Raw genomic sequence first — 27,718 nt, forward strand, 5'->3', positions numbered from 1 at the left:
GGTTATCGAGAAATAGATTTTGTATATGCTGAAGCCCTTTTTCTTCAAGAAGTTTAAATTTGGGATCGATTCAAGCAGGTAAAAATAGGTGGTCATTGCAAACAGGAGTCATCTGGGGCAAAGAGTTCCACCCACAGTAACGTCTAGTCTGGGCCCAGATTTTTAAAGTCGCAGTGACGATAGGATTAGACGAGAATTGGGACGGAGTCAATGGCAGAGGGCTGCATGCCAGAGCCTGCAGTGAGGAGGAGCAACGTGAATCTGTTTCAATTTGGTACCACTTGCCCGGTGGCATGGTGCACCAGAGCATACTTTTGGGTGCGTTGGTGGCCCAGTAGTAAGCCAGAAGGTTAGGTAGGCACGCCCACCACATGCTCTGTTTCATTGAAGCAGGGATTTACCAATTCTTGCATGTTTCCTCGCCCAAATAAATGATGATATCATACTGTCAATGTTAGTAAAAACACATCTGGGAAGGAAGAGTGGGAGACTCTGAAAAATATACAGATACCTAGGCAGAATATTCATTTTGACAGTTTGCAATCTTCCAGCTAGCGAAAGTGGTAGATTGTTCCATCTTTGTAGGTCAGATTTTACGGATGATGTCAATGCCGTGAGGTTTTGCTCCCGTAGTGACTTAATAGATTTGGTAATATTGATGCTCAGATATTTAAATCCTGCACTAGAAAATTTGAAGGGATTTGAGGATGTTGGTAAGTCACAAGCCAGTTGGTTAACAAGGAAGCACTTACTTTTCTGGATGTTTCATTTATACTCAGAGAGACAACCAAAGGAGTACAAAAGCAAGAGAACATGTTCAATACTACAACTGGGATCACACATATACAGCAACAAATCATCTGCATATAAGGAGACTTTGTGTTCCGCGCCCCACCTCTGGATTCCCTCTGAAATTATATTTCAGAAAGCATACAAGAGTAATTTCAGCTCTGTTCAAAGGTTTAATTTCACACAGAAATAGTTAATCTCTCTATATCAAAGAGAAATGGGAAGAGGAGCTTGGAGAACACATCGCTGAGGAAGAATGGCTTGTGTGTAAAACACAGTGTAGCGTACATCTGCTAGTTCCAGGACCTGGAGAGAATATAAAGAATTTGATTAGATATTTTATCACTCCTAAAATCAAGAGTAGAATGATCTCGACCCAGCACCCATGCTGGGGATCATGTGGATTGATAGATGTAGACCACACACACATATTCTGGACTTGCCCAAACATAAATCAATATTGGGACAAAATATGGATAAAGTTAAAATGAATACTAATAATAATAGGATATGGATACCCAGATCTTGTAAGATCTTCTATTTGGGACAGGTGAGGTAATTCAAGAAGATCAATATCCAACTAAAATACTGTTGTCTGCAAGTAGAAAGTCCATCACAAGACTATGGTACAAACTAACACCCCCGACCGTGGAGCAGTGGGCGAGCACCGTGGAGGAGATTCATCTAATGGAGAGACTTAGACACAAACTCAGACTGCAAGAGCCACAATTTTTTCAAAAATGGACAAATTACAGAGGACAGGAAGAGGACGACTCCAGCATCACCTCTACTGGACCAGGACTTGACTCAAGTCATATTTCGCTCGTAAAGCGAAATATTTAACTATGAATATCAAAATTGTTATAAGGAAAAAAAAACCTGAACACATGTTGATTTCCTTTTATCAGAAAAACCACTGAGTTCCAGCTAAACTTGGAAAAAAATAGAAGCTGAAGGAAACTACCTCTGGACTGTATTGATTAGAAGATTTAACTCTCTGAACTAATATGACCATAAATAATGTCCTCAAATTGAATCGAATGTTTTATTATAATGGATGGTGTATTACTAATCTATTATTAGAAACTGCCAGAGAGAAATAACTAACTTTATTCCTGCTTTATTCACCCTCACAGATCCAGAAGACATCTGATGACAAAGATGACCATATTAGGATTTTGGCAGCCATATTGAATTTGATGCAAAATTCAAGATGGGCCCATAGCTTGTGATAAGCAGCTTGTCTAAAAGTACCACTATCCTCTGAGAAAACCTTTACTGGAACAATCGGTGGTTTTTCCTGACCTGGACCGGTCTATTTAACCAGTTGTGAAGCTTCCATTCACATTCTGAGCTTTCCACGTGACCGTCAACCTTACGTCGCTCTTCCCAGCCACGACGTTCAAGCAGCCCAGATGAAGCTGCCGAGAGAAGAAGGCTCAATGGGGGGCAGAAGTGTGCATCAGAGAGCTCCGTGAGGAGGACCAGTATTCTCGTCACCACTTGAACCAGTTGTGAATCTTCAATTCACATTTAGCTTTGAAGTGTGACAAATTGTTTTAATCAAGTTTTTCATGATCAATGGAGCATGCACTGGATAACCAAAGTTTACTTAACTTAAAATATAGCACAATTATTATAGGATTGTTACACTGAATTGTATTTGAATGACTTGTTTTCTTATTTTCAGGACAAATATACTAGATAGTTTCTAGCAAAGCGAATGTCTGTTGCGCTGCTGCACCTCCACGTTGTCCAGTATGTACGGAAAACATTGTTGAACCAGATTGTGCCTTCTGTTACTGAAAACTAGTCTTTGTAGTTTTGCACTCAATCTTTTATTTTGTTGATATGTATAAACCATTATTTTGTAACAGGTCAAAAGAACCACAATTTGTCCTGAGTGCCAAGTTTGAACAATTCCTACAATGAGAGACTGTTTACCTCAGTATCGTATACAAACCACAGAAAGCGATTTCAGTGAGTAAACTTCAACATGTGCCAAACTGCAACATGTATCCAATGTAATAGTTTTATTTAAGGATTAAAACATTAGCCGACAAAATTTTTTTGACTGATGGGTCAGAATTATTTGGCATTCAATTTATTGCATATGTACAGTCCCTAACCTTTTCCTGTGTGTGGCTGTCAAGACGTGATTCCTTCCCGTCTGTTTCACAGAACCCAAAAGTCACAGCAGTGAAAATCAACACATTCAAACTCGGCTGCACAGTTTGATTAGGTTTTTTTGTAACACAAAGACCTAACAAACAATACAAGCATAACGTCACTGCAAAAACATCTGCAGCCTTAAAAGTTTTTGCAACAACCATACTCTGACCGAGAAATAAAATGGATGACTTAGACAAGTCCATAAATGATTTATCTCAGGCACTTGTATCAAAAGTAACGCTTTATGTTGTTCCATTTCCCAGTTGACTGGACAGGTGTTCAACACAAAACACGGACAGCCGCCGAACCGCGTTGTCTCCCAGCAGAGGCCGACGACGTGCGTCTTGCCAGTCTTTTCTGGAGCAGTGTTCACTCTGCCATGGTCTCGGAGAATGACCCCCTGCTTCTCTGAGTCTGTTCCAGTCTATTTAGGATGAACTGGCTGGTGTCAATAAATCGCTCCACGCAGTTCACGAAGCACACTTCTGTCCTGGAGTCGAGCTTTGGTCCGGGTTTATCCATGCACTTCTCCTGCAGACAGACATAGGCGAAATTAGAAAAGTGCCGGCTGATAATTACGGAAGCAAATGTGTGGGTTTGAATCCCATGACTAACTCATCTCCTAGGTTGTGGGTCCAAGTCCAGAGGAGGCCTTTCTGTATGGAGTTTGCATGTTGTCGATGTGAGTGCACAGATTTTTTCCAGCATACTTCAGTTTACCCACAAAGTTTTTATTATCTTTAACCTCAAGTTGTGCATATGAGGTTAATTGGTGATCCTAAAATTGTGAACGTGTGCGCGATTGTCTTGCTATCCTTGTGATGGACTAGCAAGTTGTCCAGGGCCATTGTTAACCAAGTTTAATCACCAGTGTCCTTGACCCCGAGTGGGAGAGCAGCTGGATGATGGTAAGTCAACTCTGTCAATAGTCCTCCATTATATCAAATAAATAAAATCTATAATTTGCAAGTTAAATTCTACATAGTCACTGACAAAGCTGTTTTCGCAACATCTCTAAGTAGGAACAACAAACATCTTGTCGCTGATCAATTAGAATCAGAAATGGCTCCACTTGATGTTTAGTTACATTAAAGCTGCAGAATTGGTCTTGATCGACGTGTCAGTGTGTTTAGCATGTTGTTCAAGGTCAGGTTGCACTTCACATGAAGGTCTGCTGCTCTGCGATTCTTTTTTTTTACACACCTGTCAAAGTGGTAACTGCAGAATGTCATGGGTAAAGCTCATTTGTGAGTGAATCAGATAATAAAAAAAGCAAAAAAAAGACTTTATCAGTCCTTGCCCAGTTATTAAAATGAAGGCTCTTGTTATGAATGTTACCACCATATATTGCAAACTATAAGAAATAAATCATAACATTTTGAGTAACTATGTGCTTATGTCCATGGCTGTATGTAGTTGATCAATCGCCTGTTTTGAAATCACAAAAAACAAAAATAACTTCAATGTCATTAACAACTCGATAACTAATTTCTTTCCTGCTCCAACATATTTTAATTCAAATGAATGAGCTATTTAATGGATGTTTAAAAAGCAGATGTTTTTTACCTGACAGCTCCAGCTGTGACCTCAGTATGTCAGTCATTGCAAAGGTGAGTTTTGAAGAGAAGCAAACACTTTTAACCCATTTTACTGTGTATGATGACATCTTTAAAGTAAGTATTGTGATCGCACAATGTTTAATAATAATAATAACTGTTAGTGACAAGGAGTAGAAAGTTGCTGGGTCACTTATCTGCGAAGCAGAAGCGCGGCAGACTGACACCGCGTTCGGTTGTTTGACGTAACATTTTACGTAAGGAGAGAATAGTTAGGATCGTACGTACGGACATAAACAGCTCCGTGCGGCCAGCTGAGTTTGTTTAGGCCACATTTTATGGTCACAGCTCACAAAATGCACCTCTGCATGAACATTATACGCGCCAGAATGGAGCAGATGTTTGAAAAAGGAAGCTGCCGAGGAGCAGGGTGAGCGTAAAGCTGATCTTACCCAGCAGACTTCAGTCATCTGGTGCACAAGCTGCTGAAATCTTTGTTTTTGAGACTCGATCTCGATGAAATGCTGAAGCTGGGGGTCGGCTGTCGCTCCCTGACCGGCCATATTCGCTGGAAACGGTTGATAAAGGCTATATTTTTCTACTTTCTCACAGATTTGGAGGTGTATTGCTGACCTTCACGTGCGTGTGTGCGCTGCCGACAGGAAACAGGAAGGGATTCAACCAATCAGAAGTTCCCTTTGTGTAACGTCACCCATCGTCACGCTGACGTCAACCAGGACTATCTGGCTGTTGTTTTTTTTATAATTGATTAATTTAAAAGCTTGTGTCCATCCAAACGTTACTGCCGCCCTCAACCAGTTTATAGTTCCTTGTTGTTTTTAATTCTTGTACAAATATTCTTTGCTCTGTCATCTCATACAACACAATACATATGACACTTTTGATGTCAAGGCACAGCAAATTATTGGAGCCACCACAGCATCTTCAACCAGTTTAATCAGCAATAAATCAATAAAGTGCAAACACAACACTTCAGAGGATATTTTAAAACGTGAATAGAGAGAACCGTAGTGCTCTAAAATAGTACTCCGGTTTTTTATTTTACTTTTTTTTTTCTTTTTTTGTTTTACCTGTGTAGTTTATTCCTCAGAAAAAGGAAATAGGAAAAACTGTTAAATAAAATAATTATCCCTCCTGTTACCCTTGTTCATTACACAAAATTTTTAACAAAATAGATTTGTATCCAAACCCTAAACATCCAAAACAAATTTTCTTTTTGGGCCATTGGTGCTCCAAACCTAAAATATCTCTTCCATCATTGTCACAGACATATTCGCAATAATTGTTGTAATTACTGTGTTATTGTTTGAAACAAAGTTAATGTATATACAACTTCAACTTCAGTCATGCAGCCAATGTTTGATGTCAAACACAGAAAAATGACCATATTATTTATCTGCTCAGTGCACTGCTGATAATAAATGCTGAGTGAGCTTGAGAATGGCAGATTGGTAAAATGCTTTAAGAATTGTTTTCAGTTAAGTTGATGTTTCACTTACTTCACAGCCTGACATACTTGGCTTTTATTTGTGCAATGAATATGTGCCATAAAGCTTAAACATCAATACACAAAAAGGTCAAAACAAATACATGTCTAAACCCAATATCCTTCAATATTCACTCTGTTTTCGCTCATGTGAAGGGAATCCAAGTCCAATCTCAACGTTATAGTTACATTCACATTACACACATATTGACATTACAGGACAATGACTGTGAATATGCAGCCCTGTGTTCAATCTGTTAACTCTTAATGTCTTTGCAGGGAAATATAAGGGTGGCGCTATTTGTTGTCCTCTCATTCTGGAGCTGCTCCCACTACTGGAGCTCATAAAGCAAATCCTGAACCGTCAGAGTCAGGTCCTGAAAGGTGGGCCTCTCGTCTGCTTTCTGTAAACCAAAACACAAAGGGGTTCAGAAAATGTATTTCCATGATATCATCAGTCACATCGCTCCTATTTATGGATTCAGCAATGCTGAACAAGATTCACTTACATCAAGCCAGCAGCTTGACATGATGCCGTAGACCTTTTCGTTGGCCAGCTGAGGGCGGAAGAGGCGCAGGCCCCGGGCAACCTGATCCACTATTTCCGTGTTGTTGAGGCGCTCATATGGAAGCCGCCCCAAAGTGTACACCTCCCACATCAGAACCCCTGATGAAGTAAAAGTTGTTAATTATGTAGAAGAGCTATGCCTAATATATCTCTGCATTGGAAAAGCATTCACTAAAGAACCCTATGCATGACTCACCATATGCCCATATGTCTGATTTACTACTAAATTTGCAGTACAGCAGGACTTCAGGAGGTGACCAGCGAACAGGAAACTTTGAGCCGGCTGAGCTTGTGTACTCGTCGTCCAAAACATACCTGAGAGTAGAGGGAGGGGAATGATTTTAAGACCACACCATCTTCTAAACACAATGTGAGAGCTTTTAACTTAAAAAAAAAAATAAAAATCTGTCTGCTTGTTGGTAGTTTATCACAGCTGTTGTGATGCTACTTTAAAAAATCAATTTCTTTCCAGAAACACCAGATTATGGAGCGTCTTTCTCCAACCAACTGATGTCAGCTGAACCTTGCATGTCACAGCAAAACTACAATAATGCAACCCTGCCCATATCAATACGACATGCTGGATACGGTCAAACGTAATTCAAGAGATAAAGTTTGTATGCAGTGACTAGTAAAGTAATTTCATGTTTGAAGAAGTAACTAAAAACTTCAAACTGAAGAAATACCTAGAAAAAAATTCTGAATTTACATAACTTGTAGTAAGCTGTAAATTATATTTTACCTTGACAGGCCAAAGTCAGTCACTTTGATGGTACCATTTCCGTCCACTAAGCAGTTTCTGGCAGCCTGAAGACAGAACAAAAACATTTCATTGAAAAATAACCATCCAACCTCGATTTCATCACATACTAGACCACTGTGCATTCCATCATGGTGCGTTTCATTTATCTATTTTCTGCTCGTCATTAAGGCGGTCTTTGTTTCTCACCAGGTCTCTGTGGATGTACTGCTTTGACTCCAGGTAGGCCATTCCCTCAGAGACATCTTTACACATCTCCAGAAGCTGGATGGTGGTCGGGTGCTGCGTCAGGCCCTCCCGGAGGTACGTCAGCAGGCAGCCATTTGAGAGGAACTCAGTCACTATGTAAATGGGTCTTTGTTTGGTGCAGACTCCATACAGCTGGACCAGGTTTTCATGACGAAGCTTCCTGGTTTGAGCAAAAGGAGAAGGAAGTTTTATGATTTTTAACATTCTGAGTTTTTTTTCTTTCCTCAAATAAGTTCCAGGAACTACCTTTCCAGTGTGACACATCAGTTTTAAGAAGTTTAGGTGCAGAATCAATTTAAACCTAGTTCACAATTTCATTTGATGTTGGTTTATGACAGGTTTTTCTTGTAATCACATTCCTCAAGTTATGCTTACATCATGATTTTGGCCTCTTCGATGAAATCATCCTCTGACATGGAGCCTTCTTTAATCATCTTAATAGCCACGTCATGCTGGCCCTGCCACTTTCCGTACTTCACCACTCCGAACTGGCCAGTGCCCAACTCCTTGATGAAGATGAGGGAGCGTGGGTCAATCTCCCACTCGCCTGGAGAGAAAAGGGGAGCATCGTCAAACCTTGCAGATTTCATAGCCTTAGAAAAACATTGTGGGACCTGGGAGGGATAGTGTATGTGCAATGGTCTAAATCACTACCGACAAATGAATGTTGTGAAAATACCTGTAGCATTTGTACATTCTCTGAATGATTGATCTTTTATAGGCGTCAAGCATGAAGAAATGTACTAACCAGAGGTTAATCCCCAGAAATTATAATCAACACAAGGATATGTGAGAAGGCCAAGACATTATAGATAATTAAACTCTTTCTGTAGTTCAAGTCAGTTTCAAATGCTCAATGCTCTTACCATAGCCTAGGCCTGCTGTTGATGGAGGCTGGGCTTGGTTTGATGCAATGTATTTCAGCCTGCTCACCATACCTAGTGAAGGTAACAACAAAAGGACAAGACCCAATCAGGCTGCAACCATTGATGGATTCAGGGGAGGGATATATATGTGACAGTCCTTTGTCCATTTGACCATGAAAATGTAAATGGAATAAGCCTAAAAACAATGCGAAAGTTTAAAACGTGTGCCTTAAAAATGAATTTTTATTCAAGATGATCTGTTGTGGAAGTTAATACAGGAAGATGCTGATGCAGGCATAGTATCTCTGCTTTTTGTAGATGCAGTTGTCCTTTTGGCACTTTCACATGAAAGTGTCCAGCATGTGCAGGAAGAGTTTACCAACGAGCGCAAAGTCGTTGAGATGACAAATCCATGATTCTCTAACAGAAAACAAATGTGTCTGTACTCTCCAAATAGGAGGAAGATCTTACACCATGAGGATGAGTTCAAATGAATGGACTTATATGACACATATGCACTTCTTCAGCAGAGTCAACACACTTTATACTGTTAAGTCACATTCACTTGTGATAGGCATATGAGCTGCTCTGCTCTCTGAGTGAGAGGAAGTGGGATATTCAGATTGGCACAGACTCGGACAAGCATCAGCAGGAATGCTGTGACTGAGCCAAAGCTCTTTATTTATTGGTGGATCTACATCCACACCTTCATCCTTTATGCTGAAGTTTGGGTGATGACACGATAAAAAGTGACATTGCAGATACAAGCGCCTGACGTGAGTGTTCGCCACACGGCGGCGGAACGAGTGAGGAGCTCAACCAGTCATGCCCGGTCTTTGGTGACAAATTCCTGCACAGCCTCAATGGGAGTCACACGTTTAAGAAACATTTGTCGATAAATAACAATTGCTAAAATGTCTTTGTGGTCATGTTCAACTTTCCCTATAACAGAATTACAATTCTATCTTGCCGTTAAAAAAAAATCATGATAAATACCTCAGTGAAATCTAATGAGCAGAGAGCGGCTGTTTTAACCTGCTGCATTGTGCTGGTGATAGTTGATGAGCTCAGGGATGGTCTCAAAGTTGTGCTTCTCCGCCAGGTAGAAATGTCCCTGCGCTGTGGTGCAGATGTTGTAATGTCTGCAACTTCCACTGGATTCCCTGTGGGATGAAACCAAAGAGTAACTTTTAGTTACTCAACAGGTTTATATCAACACAGGAGACTGTTCATTCATCAAGTATGAATAACCAAAGATTGCTCTGGAGTTCAGAGCTTACTGCAGGCCCATTGCTCCAGGTTTTGCATGAATTTACATCTCCCTCAGTCTGTGGCTGACTGTTTCTGCTTTCATTACAAACAGTTCTTCTTTTTATACATTCACACATGACTGGAGCCAGTGGATATTATACTGTATCTATAACTGGTAGATGTGTTTAGCACCACTGAGCTTACTCACCCACCACTCTTAGTGAACAGAGAGACGGTGTATTTCCCAGCTTTGCTTGAGTCTCGGACTAAGAAGCCTCCATCTTTGTTCTGGAAGCCAAAGACAAGTTGCAAGCTTTTATAAATTAAACATATATCAAATCTGCTTTCATATAGTGTTGTGTAGGTCAGCGAGTTGAGGGTACCTCGGTCTTTAACAGCTGCTCTGCTTGGCTGCGGTTCGTATTCTTGCAAAACCAGCTGTAAAAACAAATGTAGTGGTAATGTACTTTTGCAACATCTGATAATGATCCAGCTTTTAGAATATATGCATTCACATCTAGACAAGGTCCTGCTAGTGGCCAAATAAAACAAGTATGATGTATAGAAATATAACCATTGAGTGGTAGAACAATGGGGCTCATACTCACTTGAATCTTTCTAGTCCGTTCTTTGCTTCCACAACGTAATTACTTGGTATATACCCTTCATTTCTGCAGTATCAACGAAAACAATGAGGATTTTAACAACATTCTGAACATGTGATTTTTTTGGTAAAAAGACAAACGCACGCACGCACGCACACACACACACACACACACACACACACACACACACACACACACACACAGCAACAGAACAAGTACTCGGCAAGTGTTAGAGCTTTTTGGGTTTCAGTGTTTTACTTCAGGACATCTTAGTATACAGATGGGTTGAGATGGGGGATTTAACCAATTCATCTAAATACTAATTCATTATACTGTGTGTGTTTTTTAAGTGTACTATTATTCCTTTTCAGGCATGTTAAACAAGAAATATGACTCATGTATGTATATCAGAATGCAAGGGTATACTTGGATATAGATTATTTTCTGTAACTATATTTTCATAAAACACAAATTTAGTTATTTGCATGAATTATCAACAAGGGCTTTATATATCGACATGTATGTGTGTATATATATATACTATGTATGTGCTTGGACACATGTTTTGTTTTGACATGTGTGAAATTATGTTTTTTTTTAAATGCATAAGGATTAAGAGAAATAAAAAAGTTCAAATAGAATAAAAACATTGAGATATTCTGATGTTTATTCCACTTTTGTCCTTCATTCAATCTTTCACATTCTCCGACACTTCTGATTTGTTCACTTTATGCACCTCAAATGCATCCGGGAAGATTTTTCTTTTGGCAAAACGGGAAGCACACATCGGCACACTGCCCTCGTACCATACGTTTATACATCTTTGAGTCAGTCTCTCACCCGGATTTGTCCCTGGCCCTCCACCAGTTGCCATCAGACATCTCCAGGATGGTGTACTCCTCATCCTTCCTCAGCTCCAGGTCCTGGAGAGTCTTTGGTGTGTAACTATACTCAGCAATGACCGTCGTGCCTACAGAGGGGCCAGCAGGCACGGGGGGTAAAGGCTTTTCCTGCCACAACATGAAAGTCGAGCATGGAACACACATATAGAATGGAGATGCGAATGAATATGAAGTCAAAAAGTGGGGTTGTGTACCTCTGTTGGGGTTGGAGGTAGAGGTTTCCTTGAACACCTTCTCCGAGATGCTTTAGATGTAAAACCTATTCAAGACATCATTTACCAGGTAATATAAATGCAGTCATTAGTAGTTTCGGATTTCAAACTAAACTTGTCCTCACCATTTTTATGATCCAGCACTTTGCAGCCCATTGCTTGTTTAACTTCCTGCTGGCAGCACAGCCACACCCCATCCACCCAGAAACATGGATGATACTTCTGCATTAGGTCTTTGTTGAAACGCATCACTAAGTACAAGAAGGAACACATACACTCAGATACCCACGGAAAACATTTAGATCAAATCAAGATTGGAATTTGCAAAGATAAGCATCTCTCCAGTGTTGCAGCCAACAAATGAAATTTAACTGTCAAGAGCTGATGAGGTGAAGATTGTGTGAGACTTTGTGAGTGTGTAGATAAACTGGCACACACTCACATTCTTTCAGTTTCTTTATCCACTGATCTCGGATATCTTCAGACTTTGCAAAAATGTACAGAGGTCCTTCATCATAAACAACCTGCGGAAAGAATTGCATTTCATCAATACATTAGGTATATCAGTTTGTTCCTATAACCTATAAAGCCATTACAGCAATGCAGTACATATCAATGTTCAAATGTTCTATTGAAATGTGCCCATTGAACTACAAGGAAGTGTCTGATTTTTACATTGCTTCCTTTACTGATGACTTATGGTAATGGTAGCACCTGCATTGGTAACAGAAAGCCCCGAGTTCATCTGAGTGTGAGAACTGGTTTCACTTCTGAACCATATACTGGAGGACTGAGCTGTTTTGGTGTGCCGAGGATTTTCTGTTGCAGCTTGTGTGTGGTCGGTACATGATCCCTATATCTGTCTTCTACATGGAGGGAGGTGGAACCGATCCCAGCTGAGTACTGGGAAAGGCGGGATACACCCTGGATAGGTTACCTGTCTATTAGAGGTCAAACACAGAGAAAGAGACAACCACACACTCTCTCTCTCACAACTATGGACCATTTAGATTCATCGTTTAGCCTCAAATGCATATTATTGCGATGTGGGAGGGAAACAGAGAAAGTCCATGCTCACACAGGGAGAAAATGCAAACTCCACACAGGAAGACCCACGGTTGAACGAGGTATGCTCTCATTGTTAGTATCAAAAACCTAAAAAAACATAAAATCCTTCCTTAATAATCTAGATCCATCATTAACCATTACGGATCTTACTTCATCTATATCTGAATAAATTAGTTGATCTAGTTTTAATCTGAAGGGCATAATGGGAGTTATTGATGGCTTATAGTCTGTTTATGGCTGCACGGTGGTGTCGTGGGTGACACACTCATCTCATTGCAAGAATCAGGTCGGCTCGAGTCTGTGGGGGGGGTGTTGCATGTGTACCTTGTGCATGAATATGTTTTCTCTGTGAACTACTATTAGACAACCAACAGCAGCAACAAACAAACAAACAAACAAACAAACAAATAAACAAACAAACAAACAAACAAACAAACAAACAAACAAACAAACAAACAAACAAACACAGACATCATGAACCTTTAGAGAAATCAATGGGTTCAGTCTGTATCTGATGCTTCACAACAAGAAGACCTGAGTTGCACTATAGGCTCATACCATTTGGCTCCATTTCTCTGTGTCTTGTGGCCGTCGCCTACAGTCCAAAAAGGTGCGTTTGAGGTGAGTCGGTGTGTCTAAATAGCCCATAGGTGTGAATGTGAGTGTGTGTGTTTGTCTCTCTCTGATGAACTGGCGACCTGTCCCGGGTGTTCCCTCCTTTCACCCACTGTAAACTGGGATTAGCTCCTGCACCATGTGACATTCAGTTGAATGAAGTGGTGTCGAAGGTGGTGGATTCTGGGGAGCAACTTCCCATCAGAATAGTTTAAATTGCGAGAGGTGTCTACCTGAAAGGCATACATGCGCTCCTGTGGGCTATTGGGCTCCGACTGGACTGTCTCAACACACTTTATCTTCTCGACGTCGACGTACCCTCTCAAGCCTTTTCGCTTCTGCTTAGTGGAAAAGGAAACGGGTAACTCAAGAGTGAAAAAAAGATGCTTTTTGTTTTCCATAAAGGCTCCTTGCAGTGTCATGTACGTACCCCTTTGTCAGGATCAAAGTCATAGTAGGAAATTTTTTGCTGGGTGAGGATGAACCATCGCTCCTTGTAGTTCAACGGAGAGGTCTTTTTCTTCTGCTGAGATCTTTTAATGAAGATTTGCTCCAGTATGTTGTCTGACATGATTCAGTCAGGATTAATCTGTGAGAGTAGAGGGATGAATGAAAAGTTCTGTCAAGCTGAATGGCAACAGAAAACTCTGCTTTGTAGTTACTGAACAACATCTGGCAGCGTACTCAAGCCTTTTTGCTGAGAGCTGTAACAGTTCGGCCATTACCACTTTGCTCAGCTTTATAAGTGAGCTTTGGCTTTATGTCTTTGACACTTTGGTTTCAGCGTGAACACGCCCTTTCAATGCTGGTTTATTGGTCTTCCAAAAACAAATCTATCAGACAGACACATCTCATTCAGACAGAAAATTGATCTGGAAGAAGTTCCCAGAATCCTGCAGGACAACAAGGATTAAATTCTTTTAAAACAAGGCTACAGACTTTTGTTTGCTGCTGCCTGCAATGTGTCTTTTACTCTGGAATCACATTTGCTTTTAACTCCTTTTATCCTTTGTTGTTATTTGTATGTTTTTTTAAAAATACTGTCTTAATCTTTTTTATTTTTTGCTTTTCTTCTAATTTCTTGCAAATATTCTGCATTTGTTGTGCTTTTCATGTACAGCCCTTTGAATTGCTTTTTTGCTGAAACATGCCTTTAAAAAACCGTAAGCTTTGAAACAGAATTGACATCAATACCTATCGGAGTCAGAGCAGCACTCACAGTTCTGGTAAAAAGGATATACGGACATCATGCTACATGAGGACTTATCAGTTTGTGATCAGTAGTGCTTTGCATTAGTCCTGTTTTCCATGTTCTGTGGCACATCTGTTTCCTCCGAATTTTCATATCTTGGTCATCTAGAGCTGAACCCGCTCAAGACTGTGGAGATGACTGTGGACTTCAGGCCAAAACAACCGGCCACAAGAACAGTTTCTTCCCCCAGGCTGTCACTCTGATGGACGCTACTCAGTCACTGAATGTCACACTCGCTGCTGTGGAATAACCGTGGAACAAAACTGTCACTGTGAATGTACACATACGTATATTATTTATTTTTAACGACCATCCATGCCACTCTATAATGTAAATACTTAACTCTCTCGTGCTACTCCATCATTATTTTACACTACTTACCACTGCACTGTTATTGATTATCTTATTTAGTCCCGTACATACTTCTATTTATATTTTTTGTTTATTGTTATTATTTAATGTTTACATTTGTACAGAGAGTGCACAGTTTTGTTTACCGAAGCCAAATTCCTCGTATGTTAAACATACCTGGCCAAAAAAGCTGATTCTGATTCTGATTCTGACCAAAACATGCAGCTCAACCTAATCCTTTTACTTATGAGATGAATAGTGTTGCATACAGTATAGTTTACCCTTGAAAGGTTTGTATATAGCATTGCATATTACATGTGGTTACCATCCTAATCATGATGGTTATTGCTCCTTGTGGCAGAGAGGTGGTTAAGCTCTTGATTCGAATTCGGTGTGCTGCCTCACCTCTCGGCCCATAAAGCCTCAAAGAGACACGGGTGACAGGCAGGAGACACGGACTGAAAAGCCTGTGTGCAGACATTGAGGTTTGAGATTTAATTTAATAAAACTATTATAGTTCTGGAAAGCCCTGAATCCGCGCCTCTGTGGGTGAACCCGGCGGTGGCATGCTCAACTGCTACGCTCCTTAAATGCCAAAACAGCACACTTTGTTAATCTTCTGTTTATGCAAAATTACATGATCAGCCAGCACATCAGGTCCAGTCGGGTCTGAGTAGATGAAAGACTTTTCTTTAAGTGCTTTACAGTATATAATATATCACCGCCAAAGGTTTACCTTTCCCATTACTGACTGACTTATGCACATCATTCATTTTCTCCGAGAGAAAAAGATAAGTTGGCAGATTTAAAAAGTTCACTTTCTAATTTGTAGCCAGTTTTGTCCGTGTGCTGCTCTGGTGATCAAAAGGGGCTACAAATTAGAAAGTGAACTTTTTAAATCATGTTTATTAATTTAAGGCCGACATTATTAGTTTAACAACAATATATAGATTCAACTGCAATTGAACCTTATTTAAATTGCAAACCATCTGTAGATACAGCAATAGATTAGATTAAAAATTTTAAACTAGTAGCTGTAATTCTAAAATAACTTGTGACCAAAGTACTTTTTGGTGGCCAGGCAGTCAGGATAAAATCCGGTCAAGATGGTCAAATATCAAATAGTCAAACTCACCCTTCACACAAAGCTGAGTGCTCTTTGCCTGTTAGTCCTGTCAGTTGTGTTTGCGCTTCAGCTTGGCTTATTTTCAGCTTGAGAGCACTTCCTTCTATCATCTGAACTATACAGCTACAGACCAGAAGTTTCTGTCACTCCCTCACTGCAGGACAGCGACATTTCTTCACACCAGACTGACGGACAATACCTACCGGGCTTTTCAGCGAACAGACAGCGTCTGTTCCCTATTCTGTGAACCGTTATTTACTCATTCCTCATTTGTCGCCACCTTTGTTTTCTCACATCACTAACCTGAGTGAAGGTCAACAGACTGGCAATGGATAATGAAATGCTGATTATACCGTCGCCGGCCCTGGCCTCTCATTAACTGAAACTGCATGTCTTCAGTTTGATGTATCTTGGCTACCTAAAAGGCTTTTTTGTCTTTTGTGAGAAGGGTTGACTCATGCTGGCTGACACAGATAAACTCATAGGGAAGTTGCATCAGTGTTGCAAGGGAGAAGAAACCCAGTGCACTGCAGCTCCTATTCTTCATAGTCGCTCTCTCGCAAATGTGTCGGACATTTGTGCATCTACATCTATAAACAACACCTCACCACCTGTTATCATTTTATATCTGCAACATAGAAATACTCTTCCACTTTGTCCAACTTAATTTCTGATCTATAAAGATAGTCACATGTTCTTGTGTTCTACCTCTGTGTTACATTCTTGTCTTTCACTGTGGTTAGTCGATAAACTTGGTCACTGTGCTCACAATGTTACTACAACCGTGTGTGAAAGAGAAGCAAACGTCACAACACATCCTCAATGTTTCTGCAGAAATATTTATTTTTCAACAAAAATGTGTGATGTTGTCTTGATATGACACCAAATACACAACCATGTCAGCAAACTTTGGTTGAACAGGAAGTCATCAAGACACTCTCTTTCCTGACGTTTTCTGATAGATAAGGGGTGTCGAAATGTCAGTGAATATGTAAGAGTTTGTCTCACAACAATGTTAGCTCACACCTCTATAGATACAACATGAATTTGTTATCTTAATCTTGTGTATCGTTGTGTTGAATAAGTATGTGAATATCTCCTGGTGCATGTAAACGTATTTGGAAAAAACAAACATCCAAACTGTGGGATAAATAAGAATTATGTCATGCATGCGTTGTAAGATTATGAAGCTCCTATCTGACTATCAGGACATGATAGACATACAAATATTTAACCAACCATTTCATGTAGTTTTACGAAGACTTAAAAGCATGCAATAAGCCACTGCTACTTTGCAGGATGTATATTTGCACAAAGACATATCAAAAAATAATTAATAAAAGCTTTTTAATTGCATCATACCCCAGTGGTGAAACATGCTTCACTGAATTCTGGCAGGTTTTTTTTTTCAAGTTGTGTACTTTCAATTCAACTTTAGTCTCCACTATCTTCAACTGCATCGACTCAAAATGAGCTTTAATCAATCCTGTCTCTGTGAGCACATGACGGAACATGTATTTTTAAAGAGTACTGACACTCACCCAAACACCCAAAGAAGTCCAGCATCGGAAGGACGACTGCAGATGCCGAGGAGGCTTGAAGCAGAGGCATGGACCTTTGCCTCAGGAACTTGCCTTCCATAGAATGTGTGTGTGTGATTCTGTCATGCAAGTAACACCAAACACACCCAGAGAGGGGAATCAACTCTGCTTACTTCCCCTTTTTCTTCCTGCTTATTTTCATATCAGCTCTGCAGGCAGTTTTGGTGATAAGTGGAAGTGAGCTAAAAATTAACACAGGCAGGACCATATTAGGATCCAGCATAGAGATTAGTTGTGAGGCTTTTCCTTCCTACTTTATAAAGGTGTCAGAGATTACCTAAACTAGGTGTGTGTGTGTGTGGGGGGGGGGGGGGGGGGGGGGGGGGGGCTACTTGAAACTAGTCTTGAGATCACATTTTCATAATCGTGGTCTTGACTTGTTCTCGGTCCCTCGTGTTTGCTGTGTGGATATTGTAAGATGAAAACAAGCTGAATCGCAGCCTACGATGAAACGAGTTGACGTGATTGCGCAAGAATATGCGATTGTGCAAAAATAACACATCTTAAACTAACATGAATGGAGCTCTCACCATTGTGGCATTTATGTGTTTGGACAGAAAGCCCCCAAAAAACACAAAAGGAGAAGAATATGGACGCTGTTGTGACTCGGAAAGAGAGATCATTTTGGGAGGATAATTTTGCAAATGGAACTTGAAATAAGTACTTCTTAGCCTCTACTAGCATTTTACATTTGCATTTACTGTTATGGTCTTTCATTTTTCAATAAAACACACCACATGTAAACATAACAAACAGGCCACAAGTCGCAGCAGCCCTAAATATCTGACAAGGTCTGATATGGATCACAGGTTTGGTCACAAGACCATGACATTGGCAGTCCTAGACCCGGGCGATGTAGGACCACCGATTTAGAGCCACGACCAAAGATTTCACCACAGTTCTCTTACGATTGTTATCGTTTGGCTGCGTTGGCTGAAAACCGCACTGGGTCTAGGGGCTTTTAAAGCCTTGGTCTTGAGATGCTCTGGTCCTGGTCTTGACTCGGCCTCGGGTTTGGTGGTATTGACTACAGCGCTCGTGAATGTCGCAGAAATGTTTGAGAACATTGAGTTTCAATGTGAGGTTGCAGCCTGATTGTCTGGTACTTCCTCCTCCGGACAGCAGGGGGCGCGCCGCGCTGCGCGGAGCTGGCTGAGGCCTACATGAGGAAGTGTTTCCGGCTGCCTCTTCCTCTTTTCCTCCGCATCGGGACGCAGCCATGGTACGAAACTGCTTCACTGACACATTTGATCAAATCTAACGCAATCCGGCCGATTTAAGTGCATCATCTGCTCGCGAAAGTGTTATATTTAACTATAAAGCTATAATGCGCTCGTCGGTGGTTGTATTTCTGATGTTATGTGTGCTTAGCGCTGTTAAATGAGCTTTTAGTGATGTGTGGATAAGCTAGTAGTGAAACGAACCTCGACTCCAAACAAGGTTTAAGTCCTCAAAAAACAAAACAAAATCAATACGTTGGAATTAAAATGTTCTTAAACTGCAAGCAAATATTATCTGTGTTTTTTGCCAGTGTTTACAATCTTAACACGTAATGGCTACGATGCTACCTTTGATGCTAACACTGTAGCAGACTTGAGACCGTCCCAGCACTTAAACGGAAACATTTTATAGAAATTCAAACGTTTAATAAGAGATTTCTGAAAGGTAAACCACAACAGCCGCAGTGTGATTAGTTGTATTCACAGTTTAGTTTTAGCAGACGCCATAAAGGCCCAAACGTAGTAGCTATGTGTGCTAACACGATGCTGGACAGAACATTTAAAATCTGTTTTCTGCTCCTGATTCACATCTCTGTGTTCCCTCAGGTGAACGTCCCGAAGACCCGCAGGACTTACTGCAAGAAGTGCAAGAAACACCAGCCTCATAAAGTCACCCAGTACAAGAAGGGAAAGGACTCCCTCTACGCACAGGGTGAGTGATGCGTGTGTGCACGCGCCATGCAGTTTATCTGCACGATAAATAATCCTGATGAAAGTGTTAATTCTTTAGAAAACATTTATTATACATATATTTATACTATGCCTGACAGTCCGAGCTCTGGACACAAAATCCTTCACATATTTTAGTATGATCATCCTTGAGGGAAATCACTTCCATATATAAACATCTCGTGTGGATTGATAGAAAAATCAATTAAGGTTCAAGTCAAAACTCCCAAAAGTATTAGACTGTGACTTCTTGGCGTTCATGTGCAGAGTCGTGTATGTCAAGCTTTGAGCAGGTCAAAATGTTGCTAATGTGCTCCATCATTTGTATAAACTGGTGGATTACATCTGTAGTCTAATCCTCTTATTGATCTAAATCTACATAAACTAGTTGATTGGTTTGTCATCCAGTCACTAACGAGGCAAAGTCATGATTTCACCCACGCAAGGTTTCTGTCAGTTTACTCAAAATTTAAATTATTTTTATTTGTTGCCTTGGACATTCTTTGGATAAGATAAAGACATAGTTGGCGCGTATAACCGAATTTGGTTTGAAAATCCTGACTTGGATTTTATTAAAACCGTTAATTTTCTGCAGGTAAGAGGAGATACGACAGGAAGCAGAGCGGATATGGTGGACAGACAAAGCCCATTTTCCGTAAAAAGGTAAACCCCGTTTTCTAATTACGCCTGATCCAACTTATCAAGTTCGACGCCACCGTGTGTGAAGTTCCACTCTGATGTTCTGTGTTCACAGGCTAAGACAACAAAGAAGATCGTGTTGAGGCTGGAGTGTGTGGAGCCCAACTGCAGGTCCAAGAGAATGCTGGCTATCAAGAGATGCAAGCACTTCGAGTTGGGAGGTGACAAGAAGAGAAAGGTAAGAGTCGCTTCTGTTTTTCATGACTTGAAATGTCTGCATGAACACATGTGGTGCTTTTGTATTGAAATGTACAGGTTTGGATGTCAGGCCTATATTGTTTCCTCCAAATCTTTTCAATTAATCTCCACTTGTGGTTGCTTATGATTGATTTAAAGTTGTTTATTGTAGGAAATGACAGCTGTACGGTCTGGTAGAGGCAGTATGTCAGTAAATTAAATGCGCAGACAATGATCTAAATGTCCAGTAATTAGGGTTATTAAATATATGGACTCAAACACATTATAACCTGGAATTTACACTAATATATGAACTTCTGCATCCAGAGTTAAATAACAAGCACTGGGCAGTTTGTAGTTGTAGGCCTGGAGGTAGCAGTAAATTCACTGGCAGGTATAACTACACAGCGGCGTGTTGATGGGATTGTTCAGAGGCAATTAACCTTATATGTTCTACACTTGACCACATGAGGCTGTTGGGTGAAAAAGACAAATGGCTGTAATTGGAGTGGATTTGAATTGTGACTGGAGATAAATCTGAAATGTCCACTATCCTCAGAAAAATACCGTCGTTTACATTTTAATAACCAAGCTGAGGTAGACTGGTCAAACAAATCAGTATGTTGATTCTAAATTATGGTTTATTCAATCCAATAAAACCTTTAAGCCTTCAGATAATACAAGTTTTATATTAAAAGAAACAATCAACTATATTGGAACTACTTGTTGCTGTAGATGAACACTGAAACATTTCTGTAGGAATTAGGTAATATGGGACAAGCAGCAAATTAAGTCTTATTAGGCAGGACAAAAAATCTGTTCCATCGATTTATCAAATTTGTTGCTAAAAAGATTTTTATTTTGCAAATTCTAGATTTCCCCCTCAGCTTCGGCGTTTTGTTCTTCCATCCCTTGTAGGATTCTGTAGTTGCTGTTGCACTTTTGTTTAAAATTTGGTTAAAGCTTGAATTTATTAAATGACTTTCACTTTGGGATTGTTATATGTATTTTAGCTCTGAGGACAATCGCAGCAATGAAGCTGAACATTTAATATATCAGTCTGTCATTAAATTCATTGAGAGAAAAAATGTAATAGAAAGTCAGATTTCTTTTCAAATTATTTTTTTAGGCCAAATCGCTGGTGTATTTTTATGACTTAGTCCTAAAAACAAGTTGAGGGACTCGTTGTCGGTGAACTTTGACCCCCGTTAACCCTAACCCCTCTGCTCTCTTCCAGGGCCAGGTCATCCAGTTCTAAACTGCTCCACACGTTTGGATGAAGTCGTCGTGCTTTTCAATAAATCTATCAAAACGTACTTCAGAGTCCAGTCCTGTTTTAATTACACGTGCAAATTCAGCTTATTCATCTTTCAAAATAATAAATTATTGAAATGAGAAGAGCAGTTTACTCCCTGAAGACCATCAGAACGATCACTCATCTCAGGACTACAGAATATCGTGACGTTTGCTGGACGAGTCCTGCCAGCCTCTGGGGGAATCCCCGCTGACGGGCGTGACGGTGAGCAGAGCCGTGCCTGAAGGGTTCACAGAGATCACCGTGTCGCTCTGAGGAGTGTGGATGCCCAGCTCCTCGTACCGAGGCAGGAGCTGTGTGACGTTGCACTGAGGGGAGCAGGTTTTCCAGCCGGGAGCAGAACGGACGGCGAATCCCCGAGGACCGCCGATCTCCTGCTTGTTCAGCACGGCGATGGCCAGACGCCCCCCAGACAGAGGCCTTTCCCACACTTCAAACTTGTCTGCCTGCACAAGGACAAACTGGTTAAAGCAGAAACACAGAAGGCAGTCGCCAGTTTCACTATCTAAAAACTTTATTTGCTTTAACTTGATAAATTATTTTCTTCAGAAAGCCAATTTACACAACAGGGAGGTAGTGCTGCATTTTATAAAGGTGCAATATGTAATGTACAGTCTGGTTTAATTTCAAGAAAATAAAAATGGCTGGAGATCCTGATTATCTTATAACTTCAAAAATTGAGCAGCCACAAAGGCAGGTGATCGAAAAAGTTCAACCTGATTTAGATCCTGTTGCTCTGTTGGCAGGATGAGAGTGACGGAGGATTCTAGTCCACCTGAATCTTCTTCATTACACACAGAACCATGTATACAAATACAAGGCAAAATTCATTACATAATGCACTAAATTATTTTCTTAAAAAATGGAACACCCACATTTTGTAATAAGTTACTAAATGCAGCAAAGTTTACTAGAAAATGTGTTCAAGCCTTAATACATAATGCGGCGCTACAGGGCGGAGAAGAATACGCCTTTAAAACACTTCTTTACTCCCCGTCTCCTGATCTGTAGACTTCTGTTATGACGGGACGCAGCCACACAGATTTAGGTATTTAATGGAGTTGTTAGGAACATGTAAAATTGGTTGGTGTTTAATGATTAGAGTTGTTTTATGCTGCCCTGAGGATACTGTAATGGTGCCATAGAATGAATTTAATGTACCAATTGTTTTTTCACTTGACTAAATTAGCAAAATGTTATAGTGTCATTCTTGATCACTAAATGCAGTTCTGGCCGGGAGTTGCTGTCTGCCTTTCGTCTGCCGTCACCATGATCCCATATTCATCAAAATAATCACCAGTCAGCCGTCCAGCATTGCTGCGATGGCGAAGCATGCAGGGTTTTATGAACAGAAGCTACAGGTACCAGAAATGTCACCAGCTGCCGCTCCGGGCTGCGGCCGTGCTCGGTGTCACCTCTGGCGCTCACCTTGGCAGTGCGGTACCCCTGCCTGCCCAGAGGGTCCTGGCTGATGTCGATGATGTGCCTGTTCTGCAGCAGCGCTCTGGAGCGGGGACAAATGTCCCTCAGATCGTTAGACATGAGCAGAGGGGCCGCCATGATGGCCCATAACGCCATCTGAGACTCCTGCTGGTCGTGACTCAGGCCAAAGTTTCCAATTATGAGCTGGAGAGACGGAGCAACATCACAAAGGAGGAAATCTCTCAGCGATGCAGACTAAACACCTCACTAGTGATGAATGCACTTCTTGTTTGAACAAACTGTCTTTGACATGACTTATATCAGGTTTAAAATCACAAACATCTGCACTACTTCTGTAAATAAAAAACAAACATATTTATTCCTTGTGGCCTTGGTTGTTAATACTTTAATACTGATATTTTCCCTTTTCACCGTCGTAAAAGTAAAGGAATATTCTATTCTAAAGTCTGGAATCGAACCAACATCCCTGGTTGGAGTTTGCATGTTCCAGAAGCACCTGAGAGCCGGAGCAGAGCAAAGTACCATATCGGGGTCGTTCCAGCCCCCGGGTCCAGCCCAGGGGACGATGATGTCCTGATGAGACGCCGTCCAGTCTAAGATGGACTTGACGGAGCTCCACGAGTCGTACACGTCAGTGAAGCTGCGCCAGTGGTTGCACGTCTCACGAATGACCGTGTAGTTCGGCTGGAGGCACAGAAATTCTCTTTAACGCCGCGAGACGGGAGGCAAGCAGTTCTCGATCGGGGCTCGCCGCAAAAATGTGTGTTTATTGGATGAACCATGTTTTCTTCTCACTTGATGATAAGGCCACTCGTACAAAGGCCACTCGCAGGAGAACAGGATACTTCTGCCAGTTCTGTTGAGCACTCTGGACATGTACATATAGCCTGAACCAGAACAAACAAAGCAGTTATTCAGAATATCTAGTGAGTGGGTCGGGACAGACGTCTGCCAGCTTCACCTGGAGGAGAGACGTTTAACCTTTATCATGACAATTAATCTGTTGTAAAGTTTGTCTTATATTCTTGTATTGCATTGAAGTGTCATTGGTATTTAGAGAGGTAAATATTTGATCAGGGTTATAATAGTTTTTCAAAGCTGCGTTTAGCAGTTTCACCTGTTTTTCCATAAACATTTTAAAGTTTTCTTTATTTTTTTTTAAACTAATTATAGCATTCTAACATGCTTCTGGTCCTTTTTTAAATTTTAGCTCTTTCAAGCAGTTTTAGAAGTTTGGGAATGTTTTTCTTTTTCACATTTTCCTATGGGTCCTGCTAGTTTTACAAGAAATAATATTTTTTGCTTTTTTTAAAGCCAAATGTAATGCTCAAATAAATCAAAGCCTACCGTCTCCGAGCAAAGTCCAGTCCATAAAGCAGCCATCTAGTTTGAGCAGATCCACTTCCCACTTAGCAAACGTCTGAGCGTCTGTCTCGTAGTAGCCCTGGCTGCCAGGGTATCCAGCACAGGTGTTTCTCCCCACATCTGCATAAATCCCCAGCTTCAGGCCCTTAGAATGCACCTAAAATCCAGAAAAATAAAACCCATTTATCACAATGGGTTTGTGGGTATTTCCTGCATGCATTTGGACCAGTAGGTGGCGATGTTACACAGCTGAAAACCTTCATGTTTCTTTGTACAGAAAGCAGCTCTGCCTTTTAGGTCCTAAATATATCCCTTTCCTGGTGAACAGGACTTTTTAGCAGCTGTGCAGCTTTCCAGGAAGGTCGTCAGGCCGACTCGCTGCTCCTCTCCTCTGTAGACTCCTGCCCGAGACAATGTACAGTATACTGCTGCTGTCGAATTTGTACCTCATGAGATCTTTGTCGGATGTGAAATCTGGGCTCCTCATCTGTTCCATCGCCTGCATTATGTAAATAATCCCAGATGGATGTATAATGAGTATTTAATCTCGAAACACTTTCACTTCTAGAACTTTTTTAAATTCACAAACTTACGAAGCTAATCAGAATGCAGGCATTCCTTGGTCTCTACACGTCACCCTGAAGCCGTTTCCTTTTCATCTCTATATGGGTGTTATGATATCTCGACCATATTGCATTCAGAGTCTTTGTTCCTCTTTTATACCTGCTACTCACATAGTCGGCCAGTTTTTTGATGCCCCCCGGAAACCTTTTGGGATCTGCCTGCAGGCGGCCTTGATCGTCGCGCTGGTGGGCGGACCAGCAGTCGTCGATGCACACGTACTCATACCCGGCCTCCTTCCAGCCCTCCTTCACCATCACATCTGCCATCTGCATGTAGAGACGCTCGCTGCCAGGGCAACAGGAGGAGACAGGCGGCGCCGCTCGTATCAGCTGGATGCCAGTGTTCAATGTCACGTACAACAGCAACAAGGCACAGGCGAACACCAGCATATGTACAAACTAAATTATTATTACTGTATACCACTGAGTGGCAGATTTGCTCATGTAACAGTAGAGAGTCATGCAACAGATTGAGATTCGATGCGTCAGTGACCAAAAGATAATCATCTGGGCACCGTCAGTTACAATAACTGTGAAAATAATCTGAACTCAGCCGGCAACTTCAAGCAGAGAAACGAATCTCCAGGGTGAGACGTGTGGTGACACCGGAATGAGAGAAGTTTTCCACAAAGGAAATCTTTAATATATTTATTTATTAATAATTAATTACAAAACAAGCTCAAGGTATGACATTTTATTGTCGAGGCACAAACAACATGTACCTGGAAGCCCCTCATACTACTCTGGTGCATGTTTTCAACAGTCATTAACAACATTTCTTTACTGACATCAAACAAAATGTGCACTTGGGTGTGAGTGTGCATGATCTCGGAGTGAATTGGCGGACCTGCTTTATTTGGATTATAAAATACATCTATTCCATGTGTTTTGTTGGGCATCAGCTTTAATCATTGCCAGAGGAGGACAGATTTGATCTCACGCCAAAAGAAATAATCCATCAGAGGGGGGATGAGTATAAAAAAATAGTGGTAGGATTCTCGTACCCCCTTGAAAAATGCACCCTGAACATGTCACAGATGTCTATTCCATTAAACCTATTGTGGTCTGCACAATTTAGATTTTTCAAGCATTAATTGGTTGATTCTTGCCTCTAAAATCAGAAGGTAATTCAGCATTTTCTCTGTGCTATACTAAACTGAGTATGTTCACTTTTAACCACTAACGGTGGTCTAATAATGAGAATATTTAATAAAACTGGCCCACAAGAGGATCCAATCCAGCTAAACCACCAAGGAACTTGTGAAAATGTCAATGTCTTAACACAGTTTTCTAGGGCATAGTAAACATACTAGATACCAAATGAAATGGTTATACGAGATGTTTATGGGACATTTCAATGTATTTTGCACCAGAAAGTGTCATTAAAATTGTAATTATGTTGAAAATGTTGTAATTTTCAGTAATAATATATTTTTTTGTAAAAATATCGATTTTCTTAAACTTATACTTATTCATATTTGTAAAACCATTGCAATTTTTTGTTGTTACATTAACTACTGTCACAAACACCTCAAAGAGGAATAATAATAATGTTCTTAAAATATAAAAAGTCAGTTTCTGCGCTCATGCTGCTTTTTTCCACTGACAACTCAATACATAAAATACATAATCAGAATATAGTTGTAATGGTGTGCAGTTTGAGATTGTTCGCCACAGGCACTTTAACAGACTTGTGTTTATTTTTAATGTAAGGAAGTATAAGCATCTTCCCCTGTGTGGTTCCTGGTGCGTTACTGGAGTATGTCATCGCGCAGGGAGGGTTTCTCCAGTCGCAGTCTGACGGGTTCTAATAATCTCACCTGATGCAGTTGTTGGGGTCTCGGTCGCAGTCGGTGTTACACATGAACCTCTCCCAGTGCAGCCAGCCCATCGGGGGCGTCAGCGCCAGACCGTTGTCCAGCGCGTCGGCGGCGCGGCGGGATGCACCGAGCACCGCCAGGAGAAACACAACGCTGTACATCGAGCCTGCTTTTCAGAACGCAGAACCTTAGAAACAAACCTCTGCCTTTAGTTCAACACACATTTCCTTGTGTACAAGGCAGACCACCTCTTCCGGATTCCCCGGCGTTCGTCTCGACCAATAGGAGGACGATGCGTCCGGGACCGACCAATGGCGCGTCGCTCTGATTCCCTATAAATAAGGAAGCGTCAACCAGGTGAAGTCATGACAAGAGGCCAGGTGATTCTCCTGAACAAACAATAACAACGGGGCCACTTCATTCATTCATATTGTGATGTATTGTGAGGAAACACGGTCTTATAACCCGGGTCAATGGACATTTTGAGTGCCAGTGGCGACACAAGGGGCATAAAATATCTTTATACTTTAATTGTTGACAGCCATTGTTGGATTAACGAAATTAAAGAAATCTCTTTGTGTCATGCATCCTGGATTGTAGAGGTGCTTGCTGGCAGGTTTAATGAGTCTTGGATGGAGCCCGAGGACCAATTTCACTCTGTTAGCAGTATTTATGCGAAGCCAAGCTCATGAACTGCTGGTTACAACCTTTGTGAATATATTTTTTTTAAATGCCAGACATGAGGGTGCTGGTGAACATCCAGGGTGCTACTTTTGACAAAACCAAGGAAATGGATGCTTCATCGTTCTGTATGGCTTTTTTGTTAATAAACCGCAACCTGCACTGTAAACGTTATCCAAATTAGTTTTAGTATAAT

At 40.9% G+C, this 27,718-nt stretch overlaps 4 protein-coding genes across 7 annotated transcripts; 1 reads left to right on the forward strand and 3 right to left on the reverse strand.

The window, feature by feature from the left end:
• Nucleotides 1-2,621: 2,621 nt before the first annotated feature.
• Nucleotides 2,622-5,161, reverse strand: timm8a (translocase of inner mitochondrial membrane 8 homolog A (yeast)). Its single transcript, XM_080465807.1, has 2 exons — nucleotides 4,970-5,161; nucleotides 2,622-3,492 (listed from the first exon to the last, which is right to left on the reverse strand). Exons 1-2 carry the CDS (start codon nucleotides 5,078-5,080, stop codon nucleotides 3,331-3,333), a joined length of 273 nt encoding a protein of 90 aa, XP_080321933.1. The 5' UTR covers nucleotides 5,081-5,161; the 3' UTR covers nucleotides 2,622-3,330.
• Nucleotides 5,162-5,456: 295 nt separating this feature from the next.
• Nucleotides 5,457-17,634, reverse strand: btk (Bruton agammaglobulinemia tyrosine kinase). 2 transcript variants are annotated; one of them, XM_080465875.1, is made up of 18 exons: nucleotides 17,391-17,634; nucleotides 13,551-13,709; nucleotides 13,354-13,458; nucleotides 11,880-11,961; nucleotides 11,563-11,688; nucleotides 11,420-11,484; nucleotides 11,164-11,333; nucleotides 10,327-10,389; nucleotides 10,102-10,156; nucleotides 9,927-10,006; nucleotides 9,503-9,630; nucleotides 8,468-8,539; nucleotides 7,977-8,148; nucleotides 7,542-7,761; nucleotides 7,335-7,399; nucleotides 6,789-6,907; nucleotides 6,534-6,691; nucleotides 5,457-6,428 (listed from the first exon to the last, which is right to left on the reverse strand). In XM_080465875.1, the coding sequence occupies exons 2-18, from the start codon at nucleotides 13,689-13,691 to the stop codon at nucleotides 6,357-6,359; spliced, it is 1,893 nt and encodes a 630-aa protein (XP_080322001.1). In that variant the 5' UTR covers nucleotides 13,692-13,709; nucleotides 17,391-17,634; the 3' UTR covers nucleotides 5,457-6,356. The 2 variants fall into 2 exon arrangements, with proteins under 2 accessions (XP_080322001.1, XP_080322002.1); XM_080465876.1 differs by lacking the exon at nucleotides 17,391-17,634 and adding an exon at nucleotides 15,859-16,076.
• Nucleotides 17,635-18,627: 993 nt separating this feature from the next.
• rpl36a (ribosomal protein L36A) lies at nucleotides 18,628-21,591 on the forward strand. Its single transcript, XM_080466138.1, has 5 exons — nucleotides 18,628-18,672; nucleotides 19,277-19,382; nucleotides 19,995-20,062; nucleotides 20,154-20,276; nucleotides 21,513-21,591. The coding sequence occupies exons 1-5, from the start codon at nucleotides 18,670-18,672 to the stop codon at nucleotides 21,531-21,533; spliced, it is 321 nt and encodes a 106-aa protein (XP_080322264.1). The 5' UTR covers nucleotides 18,628-18,669; the 3' UTR covers nucleotides 21,534-21,591.
• Nucleotides 20,901-27,117, reverse strand: gla (galactosidase, alpha). Of its 3 annotated transcripts, none has more exons than XM_080466136.1 (7): nucleotides 26,842-27,117; nucleotides 25,133-25,307; nucleotides 24,381-24,555; nucleotides 23,829-23,920; nucleotides 23,556-23,717; nucleotides 23,019-23,216; nucleotides 20,901-22,036 (listed from the first exon to the last, which is right to left on the reverse strand). In XM_080466136.1, the coding sequence occupies exons 1-7, from the start codon at nucleotides 27,000-27,002 to the stop codon at nucleotides 21,722-21,724; spliced, it is 1,278 nt and encodes a 425-aa protein (XP_080322262.1). In that variant the 5' UTR covers nucleotides 27,003-27,117; the 3' UTR covers nucleotides 20,901-21,721. The 3 variants fall into 3 exon arrangements, with proteins under 3 accessions (XP_080322262.1, XP_080322261.1, XP_080322263.1); XM_080466135.1 differs by having other exon boundaries at nucleotides 21,595-22,036; nucleotides 22,956-23,216; XM_080466137.1 differs by lacking the exon at nucleotides 23,019-23,216 and having other exon boundaries at nucleotides 21,595-22,036.
• Nucleotides 27,118-27,718: the final 601 nt, after the last annotated feature.

Source organism: Lipophrys pholis, assembly GCF_963383615.2.
Source record: "Lipophrys pholis genome assembly, chromosome: 6".
Classification (NCBI taxonomy): domain Eukaryota; kingdom Metazoa; phylum Chordata; class Actinopteri; order Blenniiformes; family Blenniidae; genus Lipophrys; species Lipophrys pholis.

Coding starts and splice junctions, on each gene's coding strand:
- gla (XM_080466135.1), bottom strand. CDS start 27,002: ATGTACAGCGTTGTGTTTCTCCTGGCGGTGCTCGGTGCATCCCGCCGC. Junction 25,308..26,841: donor GACCCCAACAACTGCATCAG/GTGAGATTATTA, acceptor TTGCCCTGGCAG/CGAGCGTCTCTACATGCAGA. Junction 23,718..23,828: donor ACGAGTGGCCTTATCATCAA/GTGAGAAGAAAA, acceptor CTGTGCCTCCAG/CCGAACTACACGGTCATTCG.
- rpl36a (XM_080466138.1), top strand. Junction 19,383..19,994: donor GGACTCCCTCTACGCACAGG/GTGAGTGATGCG, acceptor AATTTTCTGCAG/GTAAGAGGAGATACGACAGG. Junction 20,063..20,153: donor AGCCCATTTTCCGTAAAAAG/GTAAACCCCGTT, acceptor CTGTGTTCACAG/GCTAAGACAACAAAGAAGAT.
- btk (XM_080465875.1), bottom strand. CDS start 13,691: ATGTCAGACAACATACTGGAGCAAATCTTCATTAAAAGATCTCAGCAG. Junction 13,459..13,550: donor ACTTTGATCCTGACAAAGGG/GTACGTACATGA, acceptor TCCACTAAGCAG/AAGCGAAAAGGCTTGAGAGG. Junction 6,429..6,533: donor TGTCAAGCTGCTGGCTTGAT/GTAAGTGAATCT, acceptor TTTGGTTTACAG/AAAGCAGACGAGAGGCCCAC.
- timm8a (XM_080465807.1), bottom strand. CDS start 5,080: ATGGCCGGTCAGGGAGCGACAGCCGACCCCCAGCTTCAGCATTTCATC. Junction 3,493..4,969: donor AGATGACTGAAGTCTGCTGG/GTAAGATCAGCT, acceptor GTCTGTCTGCAG/GAGAAGTGCATGGATAAACC.